Source organism: Odocoileus virginianus, chromosome 33 (genome assembly GCF_023699985.2).
Source record: "Odocoileus virginianus isolate 20LAN1187 ecotype Illinois chromosome 33, Ovbor_1.2, whole genome shotgun sequence".
NCBI classification, from domain to species: domain Eukaryota; kingdom Metazoa; phylum Chordata; class Mammalia; order Artiodactyla; family Cervidae; genus Odocoileus; species Odocoileus virginianus.
The window spans coordinates 39,053,814-39,074,095 of record NC_069706.1 but is presented as its reverse complement, the minus strand read 5'-3'; the positions used below and the strand labels follow the sequence as shown (position 1 = coordinate 39,074,095).

General features: G+C 54.4%; 1 protein-coding gene across 8 annotated transcripts in view; it reads right to left on the bottom strand.

Annotated features, from left to right (window-relative positions):
* IQCE (IQ motif containing E) overlaps positions 1 to 20,282 on the bottom strand; it is a 44,092-nt gene that overhangs the window by 18,502 nt on the left and 5,308 nt on the right. For 6 of the 8 annotated variants that reach the window (XM_070460534.1, XM_070460529.1, XM_070460526.1 and 3 more), the window contains exons 2-11: positions 12,888 to 12,935; positions 12,027 to 12,072; positions 9,082 to 9,210; positions 8,450 to 8,584; positions 7,250 to 7,320; positions 4,942 to 5,055; positions 4,791 to 4,841; positions 2,275 to 2,345; positions 963 to 1,035; positions 669 to 718 (exon numbers count right to left, since the gene is read on the bottom strand). In XM_070460534.1, the coding sequence (XP_070316635.1) occupies positions 669 to 718; positions 963 to 1,035; positions 2,275 to 2,345; positions 4,791 to 4,841; positions 4,942 to 5,055; positions 7,250 to 7,320; positions 8,450 to 8,584; positions 9,082 to 9,145 (629 nt within the window). In that variant the 5' untranslated portion in view covers positions 9,146 to 9,210; positions 12,027 to 12,072; positions 12,888 to 12,935. The remainder of the gene's footprint in view (positions 1 to 668; positions 719 to 962; positions 1,036 to 2,274; positions 2,346 to 4,790; positions 4,842 to 4,941; positions 5,056 to 7,249; positions 7,321 to 8,449; positions 8,585 to 9,081; positions 9,211 to 12,026; positions 12,073 to 12,887; positions 12,936 to 20,282) is intronic. The other 2 variants (XM_070460531.1, XM_070460532.1) reach the window with 2 other exon arrangements.

The following is a 20,282-nucleotide window of genomic DNA, read 5'->3' as shown; positions in this document are numbered from 1 at the left end:
AGCAGGCTCCTCTGTCCAAGGGATTCTCCAGCAAGAACACTGGAGTGGGTTGCCATGCCCTCCTCCAGGGGATCTTCCCGACCCAGGGATCAAACGCACATCTCCTGCATTGGCAGGCGGGTTCTCTACTACTGAACCACCTGGGAAGCCCAGAAGGTCAGTAACTGTCAGTAATTCACGGCGGAGGCCGGTGACATGACTGAACCTGTGACAAGGGACCCCTCCTTCCCTGACCTGCTGAAAGCCTGACATCATCGGGGACGGGACAGGGGAAGACGTATGTGGTGAGGAAACTCCCCGTCTCTCCCAGTAAACATACTTGGCAAGACGAGCCTGGACTCAGTCCTAAATGTCTTCCTAAAAGGAAGATCTGCTTTGAGAAAGTGTTTTCTGCTTCTAAGCTGGAAGCTGTGAGGCAGGACCACCAGTGGAAGCCCAGAGCACTGACCATGCTGCCAGGGGTCAGAGGTGGCAACTGTGAGGGGGCATCCGGACACCCACAGGGAGGGAACACGAGCACTCGGAGCTCAAGCGGCAGCTAGAAGCCCCAGGCCCAGGGTGGGGTCCACGCTCCCCAGGAGCGCCCCTACTCTGCCAGCCGCTGAACACGCAGACAGCGCGCAGAGCCGGGCTCCCAGACAGACAGACAGACAGACAGAGGGTCGCACCTCTTCCCTGTTGTCTCGGAGCTTGCGAGGAGACCATGGAGACGGTGAATCTGCAAACACCAAGTTAAAACGCGGTTAACACCAACCAAGTGCCAAGGAGACCGTCCTCTGAAAAAGCGAGTCTCCGTGTCGGCCCGGCGGCGGAAGTTAGCACTAAGTTGCTGATTTGTGTTCCGGTCAAGACGAGCTAGAAGGGGAGGGTCCCACACTGCAGCCGGGCCATCGCCCAGCTCGGCCACTGCCCGCGCCCCCCAGCCCTGAGCCCAGCCCCTGCCCGGGCAGGGGGACACGCACCTCCTCGTAGTACGTCTCCATGGCGATCCGCATCTCCTCCAGACTCGTGGTCTTCACGTCAGTCTGCAGTTTGCTGAGAACACAAGGTAGGAGTTAATGTGGCAGTGTTATCGTCGCTGGGCAGTGCCCGACGAGGGGAAGGGAAAGCCGCTCAGTCCTGTCCGACTCTGCGACCCCACGGACTATACAGTCCATGGGATTCTCTGGGCCAGAGTACTGGAGGAGGCCTATCCCTTCTCCAGAGGATCTTCCCAACCCAGGTCTCCCATCATGTAGACAGACTCCTTCCCAGCTGAGACACCAGGGGAGCCCAAGAATACTGGAGTGGGTAGCCGATCCCTTCTCCAGGGGATCTTCCCGACCCAGGGATCGAACCGGAGTCTCCTGCATTGCAGACAGATTCTGTACCAGCTGAGCTACTGGGGAAGTGTGAGGGGCCTTCAGCCGGTGGGTGGCTTGCCTGAGACCCACCAGAGGACTGTCACGCCCACAGGCCCTTCCGGCTGGACCAGCCACCCTCCAGCGTGAGGCAAAAGGCCTCCCTCCGGGGGATATTCTTTGCTAACAAGACCCTGTCTCTAAAACCTGGAATAATTGTGAAGAAGGACCTCAGGGTAAGAAAGGGCAAGAGGTCTTTGGGGAAGGTGGGGATGGTTATTTTTTTGAAGGAAGGAGAACCATTTTTTTTCCTCCTTGTACTGTCCATAAATTCTCCTCATTCTCAACACTTAACAGACTCCAGAAAAAAGGCTCTACAGAGAAATGAAGGTAAAGTTACTAATACAGTTTAGGATTCTGAAACAGAATAAATCAGCAAAGAATAAAGTCTTTTTAAAGCTGATGAGTCCAGCGAGAAACAAAGGAAGACGGGATCTATTGTATAAAGAGGACACGCAGGGCAACAGAAAGTGAAAACTCAGGTTTCCTTAAATAAACTCTCACACACCAGGAAAGCCTCCCCTCTGGGGTAAAAGAGCAGGAAAGAAATCTACAGCCGCTCTGAAAACAGCACAGGGCCGTGCGTGATGTGAGAGGCAGCCTGGGGAGGTGTCCAGGCGGTAAGAGCTTGTCTCTAGTCCACGAAGTCAGCACTGGAGATAAGACGAGATCACAGGAGGTGAAGGAGAGAAGGCGCGTCTTCAAAGAACCGGGAGCGAGAAGAGAGGGGAGAACACTGCTCCTCCGTGGCGTCTGGAAGAGGCCACTGCTCGAGCTTTGGTGACAAGTGAGGCCGGGACGTGGGCGGGCGGGGCGGGGCGGCAGGCGCGGACGCCGGGCTGGGAGCAGGGCCCCGGCCCCCCAGGTCCCGTACTTGATCATGTTGTCCTTCTCCTTGCACTGCTGCTCCAGCTTGAGGACCCTCTGCTTCAGCCCGTTGATCACCTGCCGGGGGACCAAGCCCGTCAAGCTGACCGATGGGGACCACGCCCTGGCCTCCAGGGCCGCAGCCTCCCCCACCCCACCACGCCGGCCTGGGGCAGGGTCCCCTGCCCACTCCCTGGGAGTGTCTGCACAGCCTCCCGCCAGGGCGCGTTCCTGCCGAGCTGTACCCTCCATCGATCGTCTCTTCTATCTCCAAGCGGGGCGGCAGGGGGCCGGGGGACAGGTGCTCCCTCCACAGAGGGTGCCACCCTCCGGAGGCGGGACGGGACACCGCTCCGCCGCAGTCACCAGGCACAGACGCCCCCGGCCCAGCGGCCCAGGGCAGCCCCACCCCCAGCACGCGTCCCCAGGCAGCTGGACTGGGGTCCTGGGGAGGCCTCTCCGCCTCAGCGCTTCCTGCTCTCTGCTCACACGGCGCTTTGGGAGATGACACCCTGCGTTCCCGAGAGGACGTGCCTTTCTTTTTGAAGAGTCAAACACGTTTCAACTGGATTTTAAGGTGATTTTTAGTCACACTAATACATGGGCACATTTACCCTTTGAGCTTACGCCTGTCAACTTAACTATCGTTACCAGCATAACGTGTACTCACTCTCCAGACCTCATTACGCACATGCACACGCGTATGCACACCGCCTGCAATGGTGGTGTTTGCTGTTGTTTACATAAATGGTAACCCCACGCATACCATTCTGCAAACTGCTTCTCACTTTACAAACCGTCGTGGAGACCTAACCCCACTCGTTCCTGCAGATCGGCAGCATTCCTCCGAGGTATGAACGTACGGTGTAGTTGCCTGTCCTGCTGATGGACACTGCGTTCGTGGCCCACTGTCGCTCTCACAGAAACCCCAGCCAGCCCCCCTTCTGCACACGGGCAGGTGCTTCTGGAGGGCAGACAACTCGAGCAGATACGTTCAGCCACAGCCACTTTGAAGGGTGATTTGGCAAAGGGCAGCAGAACGAAAGTGGCACATATCTATGATCTAGAATTTCTACTTTTAATCAACTTTAATTAAAAAAGAGAAAAAAACCCCAGAATTATCTGGCAATCCAGTGGTTAGGATGTGATGCTTCCACTGCAAGGGACACAGGTTCAATCACTGGTCAGGGAACTAACATCCCACAAGCCTCAAGGTGCAATTAAAAAAAAAAAATTCTGAGGATCAAAACAGTGGGATGCTAATTTGAATGACTCCTCCTCAATCTCCCCTCCCAAACTGGGCAGCTGGAAATATCCTTGTGCAAACAGCCTTTTGTACTGGATTTTTTTTCTCAAGACATAATCCTAAAGAGAGCATCATTAGGACATCCCTGACAGTCCGGTGACTAAGACTCTGTGCTCCCAATGCAGGGGGCACCGGTTCAATCCCTGGTTGGGGAACTAAGATCCCACATGCTGCCCGGCATGGCCAAAAAAAAAAAAAAAACCACGAGCATCACTAGACAAGTGGTGAGCGCAGTGTTACAAACGGTGGCTGGCACGTCACACGGCCCCAGCCTTCAAAGCCTACGGTCACTCACCACGAACCCAATTTGGGACAGATCTCTTAGCCTTAGTTTCCTGATTTTAAACCTGGGGACTGAAGTTCCGACTGCAAAAAGATCAGCGAGATTCTGTGATGTGCAAACTGTACAGAGCTTGATGAGTCGCCGTCATGCACGTGAGCGTTTCCTCTGCGCTGTCCCAGGCACAGAGCCAGGAGCGTCGTCTGCTCACTGCACGATGCTTCCTTTCTTTAGACACGGGTGTAGATTCTTTGCATCTTCTGGATAAAAACTGTTTTACTTATCAGTCATGCCCCACCCCCACCATCCATTATACAGATCCATTTTCAATTGTAGTCGTGTGGGTTTTCACTATAAAATTTAAGTTTATGTTATCAAACCCATTAATCGCATCATGACTGTGATTTTCTGCTCAGGAATCTCAGAAGTGAATTGCATCTCAGGTTTTTTTAAACGTTCTTCCTTGACTCATGCGAAGTTCACTGTGCCTCATCTTCTCTGACTGTGTGTTTACTCCCACAGCATCAACGCGTAACGGCTCCATTCTCCGTGACTCTGCTTTGTCCGGTGGGTTACGTATTGTCACGGGCCCTGACTCTGCTCCCGCTTTGATTCCTTCTTAAATCAGCATCGTGGGTTGGGCCCCAGGTGTCCTCTGAGGTGTGGTGGGGCAAGTCCCCACCGTGACTGCCTTCTCCTGCTGTGTAGTTTTGCCCTTGCAATCAGCCTGCTCAGCCCGCCTCCTGCTCCCACTAAGAGCCCCCGCACTGTTGTCATTTAAGCCCCACCGCTCCACGGAGGAGGGTTTTAGAAAGGCCTTCCGCGCGCCTGTCACTCCTGCTCTGAGTGCCTCAGAGAGAAGGCACGTCTCTAAAGGCTGTTTTGAAGATAAGATTTCAGCAGACAGTTGAGCTGCACTGCTGGAGATTATACTCACCCAGCCAGTATCAGGCCTTTTGTCTGCCAGAGTCCGAACAAAATCCGGGCCCTGTGGTAAGCAGATTGGGAGATGAAGACAAGGTGCGCTGGGCCTCCCCCGCCGGGGATGCCTGCATCCGGCACCGCGTCCGGGGCCCCGCCGCACTTACTCGGGACGCGTCCAGAAGCTGCTCGATCTGCCGGTCCTTTCTGCTGTTTTCCTCTTCGAGGCGCCGAAGCTTCGTTCTCATCAGATCCACATCACTCTTTTGCATGTTTAACGACTGAAGGAAAGAAGGACCAGACAGACACACACACACACACACACACACACAGTGCACAGACATCCGGGTGAAACACGCAGATGGAGAGGAGCGTTAAAAGCTGTCTGGCTCCCGAGCAGGGCGCTGTGTGCGCAGAGGGTGAGGACGGTCTGAACGTTACCGTGGACGTTACTGGGGCTGGGGGGCAGACCCCCCTTTAGGTGCAGGGCGACCCAGGCAACCAGGAACCCAGCCCCCTAGAATGCCAACAGCGCCCCTGCTGCAGACGAACGCTGCTCCACAAATGACGCGGCCGGTGGCAGCTCTGTGGGCGCCATGGGAGTGGTCTTCACGTCACAAACTGTCACAGGCTAACGTCTACTCAAGACTCATCCTCACCTAAGGCTCAGCTGGCCAGAGCGCCGGTGCACACACGTTTATCTGTGGGTGGATTTCCCACCCATCTGCGGTGAATTTAGAAGGAAGACTATCAGTTTTTCATAAAACTAAGTTTATTCACTTTTTACAACTATCCTGTATTTTGAAATGATGTCCTTCCTATTATGCCAGACACGTGTGGCCCTTTGAGGCAACGCTCATGGGAGGGGACTTCTAACAGCCTCACTTGAGGAAACTTTCTCCTGGTCTGTGGAACCCCATGGCCAGGAAAGTGTCAGGTTAAGTCAGCGCATGTGAGCCTCGTCCAGAAATGCCTACAGGGTCAGCCAGCGCTGGAGCTGACCGGCTTCCAGCACAGTCTGCACCCGAATTAGCCAGTTGTCTCGAAGACGTCCTGTCAAGGGGCTCGCAGTGTTCAGCACAGAGTCTGAGCGTCAGAACAGACCCGGCCCAGCTGCTGGAGAGACAGTCAGGTGTCCGCCCACTGCGGGCAGCCGGGAAAGCTGGCCAGCGGCTGCAGCCGTGGGGAGAGATGCCTGGCCCTCGGGGCCCGTTTCGTGAATTAGTCAGTTAACGCCCAGTCACTGGGAAAGACGAGAAACCCGATAACAGGAATTCTGCTCCCAGGATACCCGCCCTGCTCAGCACAGCTAAGACCCCTGCGCTGAAGCCCTCTCGTGGGTTACTGCCTCGAACCTTCACAACACCCCATGAAGCTGCACTTACGACCCTCCCCATTTCCAACAGGAAACTGAGACTCGCTTGCCAGAGAAAAACCACCGTGTGCCCCTGGCCCCGGGGCAGCGGACTGCTGAAGATAAACCCTCCACTCGGAAGGGAAGAGGAGGCCTGAGCACTTGGAATAAGGCAGTGTGATTCCACACAGGAGGAACCCAAGCAGCGCTTCTGGCCCCAAGAAGGCTCCCCCCGAGTGTCGCCGCGAGGACTCAGGGCTCTCAGTAACCTCCCCAGGTGAGGACTCTGTAGCTCCCACAGGAGGGCTGCCGTGTACGGGGACCCTCGCCCGGCGCCCCTTGGACAAGGTGGCTTCCAGGCTCCCGTGTGCTCTGGGCACGCCGGCCGCCAACACCCTGCTTGACCTCGTGCCGGACAGGTCCTGGCTTTACTGGCGGAGGGGGCGGGGGCGGCAGACTGTGAACAGGCGTCACGGACGGGAAGCGGCCCCCAAGTCTCCGGGCGGCACCAGGAGCCGTGCGGTGCACAGAGATGGCCAAGGCGTAGTGGGGACGAGATGGGGACGAGGACACCGCTCATCTCGGGAGAGGCAGCGTGGGTTATGCAAACGGAGCTGCGGCCCCGGGAGGCAGATGACCTTGATGAACTTTCTGGTTCTGCTACTAGTAAACCCTGGATAGACTACGAAGCTCTGTGAGCCTCAAGGCCATCACCTCTTTTACCGGGCGCGTGCAAAGACAGAGCCACTGAGAGCAGGCCCGTGAAATGCCATGAATGCCAGAGGAAAACGCAAACGGGAAGTTACTGATCACAATAACAGCCAAAGACTCATCCTCAAGCCAGGGCTCGGGGCACAAAGGGCCCTGAGCTAACCTCGTCCCCCAGGGAGATGCGGAGCTCTCTGGCTGACTGCTGTCCAGGCCCCTTCGCCACTGGCGGGTGGCCCTCCGGGAGCCAGCATCTCCCAGCGGCTCAGGCGCCCGGCCAGGGCTTAAACTCGGTGTCCCTCTACAACCCCTGCTCTTCCCATGGGACACACCCCGGCTCAGGTGCCACCCCTGCCCTCGTTACCAAGGGCTCTCTCCGCTTAACAGCCGCAGAGGACGGGCGGGAACTCTACCTTCTTCAGCTCAATGATCTCGTCATACATGTCCTCCTTCTCTCGGTAGATGAGGGTCCCCGGAACGTAACCTGCAGGGAGACACACAGCCTGTGAAAAGAAGAAGGAACGCTAGACTATACCTTAAGGGAAACCTGGAGGTTAATAAAATTATCCTTTTTTTAAAAAAAAAAAGAGTAAAAAAGAGCAAATATATTTCAACATTTTTAACCTGATCACGGTCTTTCCCCAGAACTAAGAACACCCAAACAGGTATTGATCTGGAAAGAAGCAGCAAAAGAAAACTATAAGCACAGGACTTATTTACACTCGGGATTAAAGGAGAGCTGTTGTTGCTAAGTCGCTAAGTCGTGTCCAGCTCTTTTGTGATCCCAAGGACTGTAGCCCGCCAGGCTCCTCTGTCCATGGGATTCTCCAAGTGAGAGTACTGGAGTGGGCCGCCATGCCCTCCTCCAGGGGATCTTCCTGGTCGCACCTGGGCCTCCCGTGCTGGCAGGCAGGCTCTCTACCACTGAGCCACCAGGGCAGCCCATGTGTTCATCTACAAAAGGATCAAAGGAGGGAGTCGGAAAGAAAAGCCATGTCTTTAGACGTGACGCAGCAAACAGTCAAAAACACACACAGTCACATCACCGTGCGGATGCTGTGCCCGCCCGGCGTCCGACGCTGCACCGGGCCCGCTGCTCTCTGGTTCAGTGCGGTCCCTAACAGGGACGGGACACTAAAGCACGTAAGCCTGGAACGGCAATGCCGGCCGGCCGAGCTGCGGGGACCATCCCAGGCGCCGGGACAAGGCTTCTCGGGGCTTCCCACGGGGCCGACGGGAAGGCAGGGGGTGCTGGGGAGGCGGCGTGTGAACTCAGGCCGGACAGGAAGACAGGAACAGGACACCAGCCCACCCTTCTCTGTGAGATTTGGGCTGTCTGTCATCCCTGCAGCTTTCGTTTCTAAGATGATTTATAACCCCGTTTCGCTACGACTCCAGGGAGGCAGGCACCACGGAAGCCGGGGACGACGTCTCCCTCCACAGCAGGAGAGCCACCCTCCAGGAGGCAGCAGGGACCGTCAGGGTCACTGTCCTCAGGACACTCGGTGGACGCCTGCCGGGGGGCCCACCCCTCACTCCGCAGAGCACCCCGGTCCCCACGCCCAGCCTCGCAGCCGTCCTCAGCCGCGGCCATGGCACCGCGGCGAGCTCACCGTGGCTGGCAGAACGCCTGAGGTTTGACCTCTTCATTCTCAAGGCTTCGGTCACAAAGTCGGGGGCGCTGCTGGGGGGGTGGGTCCAGGCACGCTCCAAGGTGAGGTCTGAAGTCAGGGCTGGGGTCAGACTGCCTGGTTTGAACGTGCATGGTTTTAACGTGACAGGTGTGAGCAGACACAACGGACGGCCCTGCCTCTAGTAACCAGGCTCGGGGGGTTGAAGGAAGCTCACAGGACCCGTGGGGTGTGAGCAATGTTCAGCCACCGGTGCCAGGGTCAGCAAAGCCCTCCCTGCGGCTCCTGCCCACTTCCAGGCTGTGCGTGTGCCCAGCACATCCCCTTCCAAGCTGCCGGTGTGAACTCGACCGGCTCACACGGCTCCCAAAGCTGGGAGGAGCCGCTCTGACCCACCACTGCCAGCCCTGCTCAGACAGGCCGAGACCCGCAGAGCAAACGTCGTGGCCACACACACTTGGGAGTAAAAGCCTCAAGGCGCCACGTCCTTGAGAAGGTCAGAAACGGTGTCATTAAAACAAGGCGTATTCAAAGCTCTATGTCGTCAGCACCTGTGACATCCCAGGCGCTGCTCGTGAGCAGAAGGGGTCTATTTCTGAGGGGCGACTGCGTACCTTGCTTGGAGCTTCCCAGACACAGCTTCTGGGGGGTTAAGGACATCCGGCCCCCGAGAGGCATGCTCGCTGCGGTCCTCAGAGATCTCCAGGAGGCCACCTTCCTCGGTTTAGAGTGATAAGGTGATTCTAGAAAGACAGCATACGGTTTTAGGGGTGCAGAACACTGTGCTCCCCACAACATCTGTGCTTCAGAAAGACAAAGTATTCACAACCGCCCAGATGAACACATTCTGGCAAAAATAAAAAATACGGTTATGTTTATATACTCACATTTGTTTATTAAATTTTATTGTAAAGTAGTAACTGGAATTGATTTTAAAATATGAACCTAAAGTTGTACGCATATTACAGTATTTAATTTCCCATCCCCCCCCCCCCCGGGGCATTTTTTATTTTGTCACCAAAACAAAGGAAAGGTTTTAAAATTATATTTTAATCTGGAATTTTGCTTTTTCTCGTAAAATATAGAGATTGTGCAAATTTATGCAAAACCAAGTTGTTCATAAACCATGCTTATATTTCTTAAATAACAAAGCAATTTATATCTATAGAAGGTCCTGAGATTCTAAATCTAATACATTTAGTTTTTAAGATTTTTAAGATTTTTCCATGGCTTCAGAATTTATGGAAAATTCCCGTTTAACATTTAGGATGTGGGAATAAAGACACATTGGGCCCTGAGAGTTTCCACTCACCCGGGACCACCGTGCTCACGCCCAGGGTATTCGGAAGGCCTTCCATTTATGCAGGTATATTAGTGATCAGAAAAAAACCCCACACACGACATTTCCCTCCTAACTGTATGAGGTTTATCAATAAATAGTGAGAATTCCACAATATGCATGCCCGTGGATAAAACTGCAAAGAAGAGGGACTCAGCTGGTGGAGACCCTGCAGGTGGCCGACGCTGCGGAAGCAGCGATCGGGGAGGGGCCGGGAACCTCGCCTCCTGGGAGCAGGGTGGGGACTGAGAGCCTCAGCACACGGGGAGCTACGAAGGCCATGGACCCGGAGGGGGCAGCTGCTGCTTAGCCGCCAAGTCGTGTCCGACTCTGAGGCCCCGTGGGCTGTAGCTTGCCAGGCTTCCCTCTCCTGCAGTTTGCTCAGATTCATGTCCACTGAGTTGGTGATGCTAACCATCTCATCTTCTGCCACCCCCTTCTCCACCTGCCCTCAACCTTTCCCAGCATCTGGTCTTTGCCCACGAGTGGGCTCTTGGTATCAGATGGCCGGTACTGGGCAGCAGAGACACATTTATGAAGTGAGCAGGACAGCCCGGACTCCTGCTGTTGTGGCTTGGAAATCAGACAGGCGTACACCTGTTGAGGGAGTGTTAGGAGCTTGGGACTGGGGGGGGTGGCCCCGGGGGAGGGGACACAGTGCATCCTGCAGTGAGCAGGGGGTCTGGGATAAGCCCTGGTACCTGGACAGGTGTCCAGTGTGGCTGGGGGAGGGCCTGGGGGCTTGGGGGAGGGAGGCAGAGCCTCTGGGGGAAAGCACCTCTTTGGCGGTCTTGATGGTTTGGGGGTTCTGGCCATCCTAAATTATGCGAAACACAACTCTGACATTTATAGAAATCAAGATAAAAAGCAATTTGATTATTAGTATTTTCAACACTTGAAATGCTTGACTTCCAGTAAGTAAGAATAATGAAAGATGATCTCACATTTGCCTTAGGTAGTGATGCCTTCTGGACGAAAGGATTTAAACAAAATAGTCTGAAAGAGAAGGTTTAAAACACCAAGGCCCACACTTTCACTTGGCATCAATTCTCTATTTGCTCCACAGGAGGAGAGCCAGAATATTCAAAATCCAAATTGCTAGATGGTTTTTTTTTAATTGATTTTTATTAGAGCATAGCTGCCTTACAATGTTGTGTTGTTTCCGCTGCAAAGCAAAGTGAATCAGCTATACTAGTGCTCAGTCACTTCGGGTGAGTCCGACTCTTTACGACCCCAGGGACTGCAGCACGCCAGGCTCCTCTGTCCATGGGATTCTCCAGGCAAGAATCCTGGAGTGAATTTCCACGCTCTCCTCCAGAGATCTTCCCGACCCAGGGGTAGAGTCTGCCATCTCTCATGTCTCCCGCATTGGCAGGTGGGTCCTTTACCACCAGCGCCGCCTGGGACGCCCTGGGCCGAGCCCCATCTGCTGTGTGGTCGGCTCTCACTAGGCCTTGTTTTGTTTTTTTTTCCACTGGTCCCTGTTTTGCACACAGCAGGGTGGGTATGTCAGGCCCGACCTCCCCACTGGCCCCACACCCCACCCTCCTCGGCATCCAAGTTTGTTCCCTGCATCCGTGTCTCCGTTTCTGCTTTGCAGTTAAGTTCACTAGAAGGTTCCTTTCTAATGCTTCTATTTATTTGTACTACAAAACATGCTTTCTTTTCCTTGCAGGAATTTATCTTTCTACGTATGTTTTTCTTGGGCTTATATGAAAGTTCGTTTGTATTCTCTGACTGTGTCATAATAAGACAGTATGTTTGACCGTATATATGTATGTAAGAAATGTAAATACACACACACGAGTATATAATGAAGCCAGGCATGGCCACAGGCTTTTCGGCAGCAGAAGAAAGCTGACCGAGGATCTGATTGGTCCCAGAGACCTTGGGAAGCGTAAAATTCAGTATATCGCCCGGATGAGCTCTTTGTGTCTCAAGGAACAAACCGCGTGCTTCCCTCACTCCGGCGGCCTGGGAAGGAGAGCCCAGGAGGCCGTCAGGGTGCCCTGCGGCCGGGGGCTCGGCGGTGCAGGGAGGGCCCAGGACCTCCGCCCACAGGGACGCCTGTGGAGGGCGAAGACCCGGGAGTGACCGGGGCAAAGGGCGTGCCTCAGGGACCTGAGTGTTCAGAGAAGGCAGACGCGGCTGAGCCCCCTCCAGGACGCCCGGGAAGGAGACCTCCGAGAACTCCTTCCGAGGTGAGCTGGTCATACTTACTCAGGGATGTGGGTTGAGGTTTGTGGAAACTTTTCCTTTTTGCTTTCTGAAAGAAAGAAGAGACGGTTGAGACTTCTCAGGCAGCCGGAATGGCCCCAACCACGTAGCAGGGGAGTGCTCAGAATGGGGGGCGCGGGGGGCAGTGGATTAAGCAGCCGACACCAAGAGGCCAAGCAGAGGCCAAGCGGGGGGCAGGGAGGCGCCCCCAGACCCGCAGAGTGGCCAGCAGGCCCCAGAGGTGGAGGTGCGGGGACACCCACCGGTGGGACGTGAGACGGGGGGGACAGCCCGGGCCAAACACGGAGCTGGGCCCCACCCAGGCTCGCCCCCGGGCCCCTTCCACGCCTCCACCCTCTGCTTCAGTCCAGACAGGGAACCCCGCTCAGAACACTGAGATCCCAGGAGACTGGCTTGCATCCCTCTCCCTCCCAGGAGCACCTTGGCCGCGTCCTGAGTGTCGGGAGGGAAGCTCTGCAGAGGCCCCGCTCCGGGTGCTCCCCCTGGAGGCCTCAGCGCTGCGGGGGGCGGGAATGCACTGGGCCCTCTGTCCCACGTCCTCCACCCTGCTCTGCTCCCTCCCCTCCACGGCAGGACTGGGGGGCTGGGGGCAGCGGTGGGGGGTGTGCAGGCCAAAATCAGACTGCAGGCTAAGAGCTTGTCATCAGCCTCAAACGCACTCTGCTCACAACTGACTTCTGTAGAAGTCTTAAAATTATCGTCTCAGTCGCTCAGACCCAGCTGAGGGCACCTGGAATCTGTGATCTGGCTCTGAACACACGCTTGCGGGGAGACCCGCGTTTGTGGGGAGACGCGCGGGAGTCAGGGGGGTGAGCGAAACGCCAGCCCCCCGACAGCACTCACCGTCTCAGAGTCAGAGTCAAAGGTGATTGCAGACAGACCGTCATCCCCCTGGAGGAAGAGAGGCAGACAGTGAGACGGTCGGGCGCGCTCACAAAGCGGGAACTGCTGGGCCGAGCTGTGGGGCGGAGCCCGCGTCCAGCACGGGGGAACAGAGCACTCGGTGCGGCCGGCGGCCCGCTGGTCCACCGCATCCGAAGGGGCGGCGGGGACACGAAGCGAGGCTCTGCTGACGGGGCGGCTCCAGGCCTGTCAGTCCAGCAACAGCATCGCCACAGAATCGACAGGTGGTTCTTTATTTTTGTTTTTTAATTTAATTGACGTACAGTTGCTTTAAAAGATCTTTTTCCATTATAGGTTATTGCAAGATACTAGAGTGCCCCATGCTATTCATTTTTTCTCTGTTTTATAGACAGTTCAGTTCAGTCGCTCAGACGTGTCCGACTCTTTGCGACCCCATGAACCACAGCACGCCAGGCCTCCCTGTCCATCACCAACTCCCGGAGTCCACCCAAACCCATGTCCATTGAGTCGGTGATGCCACCCAACCACCTCATCCTCTGTCGTCCCCTTCTTCTCCTGCCCCCAATCCTTCCCAGCATCAGGGTCTTTTCCAATGAGTCAGCTCTTCGCATCAGGTGGCCAAAGTATTGGAGTTTCAGCTTCAACATCAGTCCTTCCAACGAACACCCAGGACTGATCTCCTTTAGGATGGACTGGTTGGATCTTCTTGCAGTTCAAGGGACTCTCAAGAGTCTTCTCCAACACCACAGTTCAAAAGCATCAATTCTTCGGCGCTCGGCTTTCTTCACAGTCCAACTCTCACATCCATACATGACCACTGGAAAAACCACAGCCTTGACTAGGCAGACCTTTGTTGGCAAAGTAATGTCTCTGCTTTTTAATATACTATCCAGGTTGGTCATAACTTCCTTCCAAGGAGTAAGCGTCTTTTAATTTCATGGCTGCAATCACCATCTGCAGTGATTTTGGAGCCCAGAAAAATAAAGTCTGACACTGTTTCGCCATCTATTTCCCATGAAGTGATGGGACCAGATGCCATGATCTTAGTTTTCTGAATGTTGAGCTTTAAGTCAACTTCTTCACTCTCCTCTTTCACTTCATCAAGAAGCTTTTTAGTTCCTCTTCACTTTCTGCCATGAGGGTGGTGTTGTCTGCATATCTGACGTTATTGATATTTCTCCCGGCAATCTAGATTCCAGCTTGTGTTTCCTCCAGCCCAGTGTTTCTCATGAAACATAAGTTTACTCTGCATAAGTTAAATAAGCAGGGTGACAATATACAGCCTTGACATACTCCTTTTCCTATTTGGAACCAGTCTGTTGTTCCATGTCCAGTTCTAACTGTTGCTTCCTGACCTGCATACAGGTTTCTCAAGAGACAGGTCAGATGGTCTGGTATGCCCATCTCTTGAAGAATTTTCCACAGTTAATTGTGATCCACAGTCAAAGGCTTTGGCATAGTCAATAAAGCAGAAATAGACGTTTTTCTGGAACTCTCTTGCTTTTGTGATGATCCAGCGGATGTTGGAAATTTGATCTCTGATTCCTCTGCCTTTTCTAAAACCAGCTTGAACATCTGGAATTTCATGGTTCATGTATTGCTGAAGCCTGGCTTGGAGAATTTTGAGCGTTACTCTACTACCGTGTGAGATGAGTACAATTGTGCGGTAGTTTGAGCATTCTTTGGCATTGCCTTTCTTTGGGATTGGAATGAAAACTGACCTTTTCCAGTCCTGTGGCCACTGCTGAGTTTTCCAAATTTGCTGGCATATTGAGTGCAGCGCTTTCACATCATCTTTCAGGATTTGAAATAGCTCAACTGGAATTCCATCACCTCTACTAGCTTTGTTCGTAGTGATGCTTCCTAAGGCCCACTTGACTTCACATTCCAGGATTTCTGGCTCTAGGTGAGTGAGCGCACCATCGTGATTATCTGGGTCGTGAAGATCTTTTTTGTACAGTTCTTCTGTGTATTCTTGCCACCTCTTCTTAATATCTTCTGGTTCTATTAGGTCCATCCCATCTGTCCTTTATTGTGCCCATCTTTGCATGAAATGTTCCCTTGGTATCTCTAATTTTCTTGAAGAGATCTCTAGTCTTTCCCATTCTGTTGTTTTCCTCTATTTCTTTGCATTGATCACTGAGGAAGGTTTTCTTATCTCTCCTTGCTCTTCTTTGGAACTCTGCATTCAGATGGGAATATCTTTCCTTTTCTCCTTTGCTTTCCATTCTCTTCTTTTCACAGCTATTTGTAAGGCCTCCTCAGACAGCCATTTTGCTTTTTTGCATTTCTTTTCCATGGGGATGGTCTTAATATGTCTCCTGTACAATGTCACAAACCTCTGTCCATAGTTCATCAGGCACTCTGTCTATCAGATCTAGTCCCATAAATCTATTTCTCACTTCCCCTGTATAATCATAAGGGATTCGATTTAGGTCATACCTGAATGGTCTAGTGGTTTTCCCTACCTTCTTCAATTTAAGTCTGAATTTGGCAATAAGGAGTTCATGAGTTATAGATGGTAGTGTCTATTAATCTCACACTCCTAGTTTATCCCTCCCCCAGTGAAGGGTTCTTGACAAAAGCATTCCATCTTTGCATCAGAGCATAAGGACCCTATAACTGCATCCTGGAGAGAGTGAATCAGCGTCACCCCACATCACCAGTGCCCGCGTTATTTTTGCGCACAGAGGTTCCTGCCTTTGGGTTCCAGCAATCTGACCTGGCGTAGGGAGCAGAATAAAATCTGTACTATCATCAGAATAAAGGGAACTTGCCCAAGTGGATGATGTGTCTGTTAACTCACTTAGGCTGACGTCCTAAAAAGACAGAAAGCAGAACAACGTTTCAAATCCATTCCCTATACTATTGTTGTTGTTTAGTCTCTCAGCTGTGTCCAACTCCTTGCAACCCCGTGGACTGCAGCCCAGCAGGCTCCTCTGTCCATGAGATTCTCCAGGCAAGGATACTGGAGTGGGTGGCCATTTCCTTCTCCAGGGGAGCTTCCCGACCCAGGGATCAAACCCACGTCTCCTGCATCGGCAGACGGATTCTGAGGTACAAACGGCAAATGACAAGCATAGTGTATACACAGAGAATTCTACCCGGTGCTCCGTGGTGACTGAAACGGGAAGGACATCCAAAAAGAGGGCTCACGTGAACAGGTGTGGCTGATTCACCTCACCGCGCAGAAGCAAGCAACACACAGGGTAATGGAGCCACATCCAGTAAAAGCATTGGTAAAGTAGCAAACGACAGTTACCGACGCAGGTCTTCACTGAACAAACTGCAGGAGAACGATGTGGAAAACTAAGGCAGGGGGGTCAGGGCGGCTGGGTGAAGGCCACCTTAGCCCCCAGCGTCACAGCACGGGCCCGCCAGCCACACAGTCCCACAGGAAAGCGGCAACGCTTTCTCGTGTGAACACATGTCACAATTCTTTGTTCTGAATAAAACCCTGAAGACTTTTTAAGGGCCTGAAATTTCAACAAGGGAAGAAGGTTACCCGCGTGGTGAACAAAACCAGGTGGCCTCTGTCTCTACAGGAGGGCTCACCCACCCCATCGCGTCCCCCGCGTCGGCCCCTCAGTCTGCTCCTCCCCATCGCCGGTCAGAAGGAGCTAAACGAGGGAAACACTGCCGCTATCTGCACTCCTAAGATCTATCCCTCCAGCAGAAGGAGACCACGGACAGTACTGCAAAAACAAAAGAACACATGAGTGGTCAAGGTCAATTCATTCTTCCTGTGCAAGCAGGACCGGAGCCTGCGCGGATTCCTACAGGAGACCGCGCGCAAACCTCGCGCGGGGGCACTCTGCGGGGCGGCGGCTAGCGGGCAGTGCCCCGGGGGTCCCAAAAGGCCTGGGGCAGCAACGTGGCCCCGCGTCAGCTGTGCGATGCTGGTCGCGCCATGGACCCCTCTGCATCTCAGCTTCCTCGGTGACAAGCAGGACACGTTTTCCCGTCAGGATTTTAAAGCATTAAATCTATATTAACTAAGACACTGGGGGAAGAGACACAGTGTCCAGAACAAGATGCCGGAACATACAGGGTTTCGGTTCCTGGTGAACGGTGGGGCTGGGGGAGGCAGGGATGCCTTCACAGAGGGGGCATCTCCCAGGACGGTGCAGAGAGGAGCCTGGAAGGCCCGCTCCTCAACCAACAACCATCTAATAGAAGAAGCCACAAAGCAATCAATCTTCATCGATTAGTGAAGATAATCAATGAGTCTTGCAGTGCAGGAAATCTACTGAGTCAGGGAAGCGCCTCCAGAGTCACGGGCCCCTAGGCTCCCCAAGGACTAAGTGACCCCAGAGCGTGGTCCTGCAGGTGGGCGGGTGCAGTCAAGACCACAGGGCTGGGTGCTGTGGGGCGTGAACTCCTCCCCAGACACGGCAGGCTAAGACCCCCGTGCCTGTGGGGCGGGGGCTCCATGCAGGGGGGGCAGGAAGGAGCACCCCTCGGGGGAGACGCCGCTGCCCTGCTGTGCCGGGGCCCAGGGCCCTTCCCCGGGACAGGCAGGACGGCAGCTGTGCCCAGGGGACTGATGGCACAGTTCCATCTGCCTGGCTCCTTTGCCAGTGAAGACAAAGTGGGGAGCGAGCCGTGGCCCCCAGCTCCAGGGCCATGGCGGCAGAAAGCTCAGTGCAGAGCAGCCGCTAGTTAGAGCCCAGAAGCGCCTTCCTGGGGCGGCAGTCAAGCCTGAGGGTCAGGGAGGCTGCGGGCAAGGACCGGAGTGCAGCCTTGGGGTGGGCTTCGGCAGACTTGGAAGCCACCCCCACCCGGAACCCAGGTCAACCAGAGGGTGTGAGCCCCAGTGGTGACCAAACCCCGGCAGAACGGGGGGCCCCCCGACCCGACAGCAGACCCCAGGGAGCCAGGCTTAAACACCACTGATGGGGACTTCCCTGGTGGTCCAGGGCTGAAGACGGCGCGCTTCCACTGCAAGGGGCACAGGTTCGACCCCTGGTTGGGGAACTAAGATCCCATATGCTGTATGCCCGAAGCGCGGCCAAAAAAATAAAAAAGGAATATGACGACAGACATCCCAGGAGGTCTGGAGGCTCTCGGCACATCCAAGGCTGCACTCGGGAGAGACGGAGGGGGAATACCATGCACGGGTTCCTGGCTGCACATGGGCAAAGATGTAAACCCCTGGACAGTGACAGCCGCCTGCACACACACGCACACACACGCACGCCGGGGCACACACATGCAGTGGTTAACGGCAGAAATCTGGCTGACCCAGGGGGTGGAACAACCTCTGACCAACAAGCGGCCTCTGCTGACCCAAGGATAACCCCAAGGTAGTTGGGCTAAAGGATTTCAAAAGGAAAAAGTCTGAGCAGGGAAACAGGCTGCACAGTGCGGGGACGACAACTTCAGAGTCAGATCGGCCAAGTCCCTCCCCAGATAAACAAACCGGGGGTGGGCGTGGGAGGAGCTGTAATGTATTAGCTAAATGTTGGGGGGCGAGCTGCGGTAACATAGCATCTAAATGTCGAGTTTTCAACAAAAACACTAAGAGATAACGGAGGACCAGGAAAGTGCGACCAACGTACCGGGCAGAGCAGGCGGCAGAAGCTCCGTGTGCAGGGCCCCGCCACGGGCTCGGCGGCCGCGGGCCTCAGAGCGGCCGCCTCTGCAAGCTCAGGGGAGGGCTGTCCTGAGGCTGGGAGGACGGTGAGGCAGGACAGCCCAGTGGTTGCGCGCAAGAGGTCTGGGTGGCGGGGGCGCTAGAGCAGGTGACAGAGAACCTCGGGAGCAGGACACGCTCTGCCGATGCTCTTACCTTGTTCCGGAGCCTGGAAGCCCTTCACCGGGGACCAGGCTCAGGCTCCCCTCGCCCTGGGGCTCTGCCGGGGCCAGCGGGGCTGCTCCCCAGCACCATACGTGCCCCGTGAAGTGCAAGAGCAAGCCCAGAGGCGGCTCTGCTCCCGGCGCCTGCCCGCGAGAGGGTCTCGTCTGGTTGAGAACAGATGTCAGCTCAGCAGGGAAACCGCCGGTCAGCCGGGGCCAATGGCTGCAAGCCTCCTAGCGGAGGGCTGGGCGCTGGTCCCTCCCAGGGGACTGCGTTCCTGGGGACCAAGACACGCGGGCAGCCGGGTGCCCTCGGAGCCGGCGTGTCAGGGGCGTGACAAACGCTTCTACGCCTAAGGACCTTTGGAGAAGCGTGGTTTCCAACAGCACAAGGTGAAAACAACCGAGGAAAAGCAAGGAACTGTTATTTACTCAGCCGTGTCTGACTCTTTGCGACCCCATGGACTGTAGCCCGCCAGGCTCCTCTGTCCAGGAGATTCTCCAGGCAAGAACACTGGAGTGGGTTGCTCTTCCCTTCTCCTGGGGGTCTTCCCGACCCATGGGTGGAACCCAGGTCTCCTGTGTTGTAGGCAGATTCTTTACTGTCTGAGGCGACAGGGAAGTCCAAGAGGAAGGGAGTGGAGAGCTAAAACAGGAGTATCCTGTTAGCTTAGAGCCTCTTGATAAAAACGAAAGAGGAGAGTGAAAAAGTTGGCTTAAAACTCAACATTCAGAAGATTATGGCATCTGGTCCCATCAGTTGACGGCAAATAGATGGAGAAACAATGGAAACAGTGAGAGGCTTTATTTTGGGGGGCTCCAAAATCACTGCAGATGGTGACTGTAGCCATGAAATTAAAAGATGCTTGCTCTTTGGAAGAAAAGTTATGACCAACCTAGACAGCATATTAAAAAGCGGAGACATTACTTTGCCAACAAAGGTCCGTCTAGTCAAAGCTATGTTTTTCCAGTAGTCGTGTATGGATGTGAGAGTCGGACTACAAAGAAGCCTGAGTGCCAAAGAATTGATGCTTTTGAACTGTGGTGTTGGAGAAGACTCTTGAGAGTCCCTTGAACTGCAAGGAGATCCAACCAGTCCATCCTAAAGGAAATCAGTCTTAAATATTCATTGGAAGGACTGATGCTAAAGCTGAAACTGCAATCCTTTGGCCACCTGATTCGAAGAACTGACTCATTTGAAAAGACCCTCATGCTGGGAGAGATTGAAGGCGAGAGGAGAAGGGGACAACAGAGGATGAGATGGCTGGATGGCATCACCGATTCAACGGACATGAGTTTGAGTAAGCTCCGGGAGTTGGTGATGGACAGGGAGGCCTGGCTTGCTGCAGCCCATGGGGTCGCAAAGAGTCGGACACAACTGAGCGACTGAACTGAACTGATTAGGTTAGAGGTTTTACTTTTTAATTTTATTTTAAAAAATATTATCTTTCCATTTTTGCATGAATAATACTTGTGAAGATTTTTACACATATATTTATTTATTTTGGCTGGGCTGCAGGTCACATGGAACCTGTTTCCTGACCAGGGATCAAACCCGTGCCCCCTGCAGTGGAA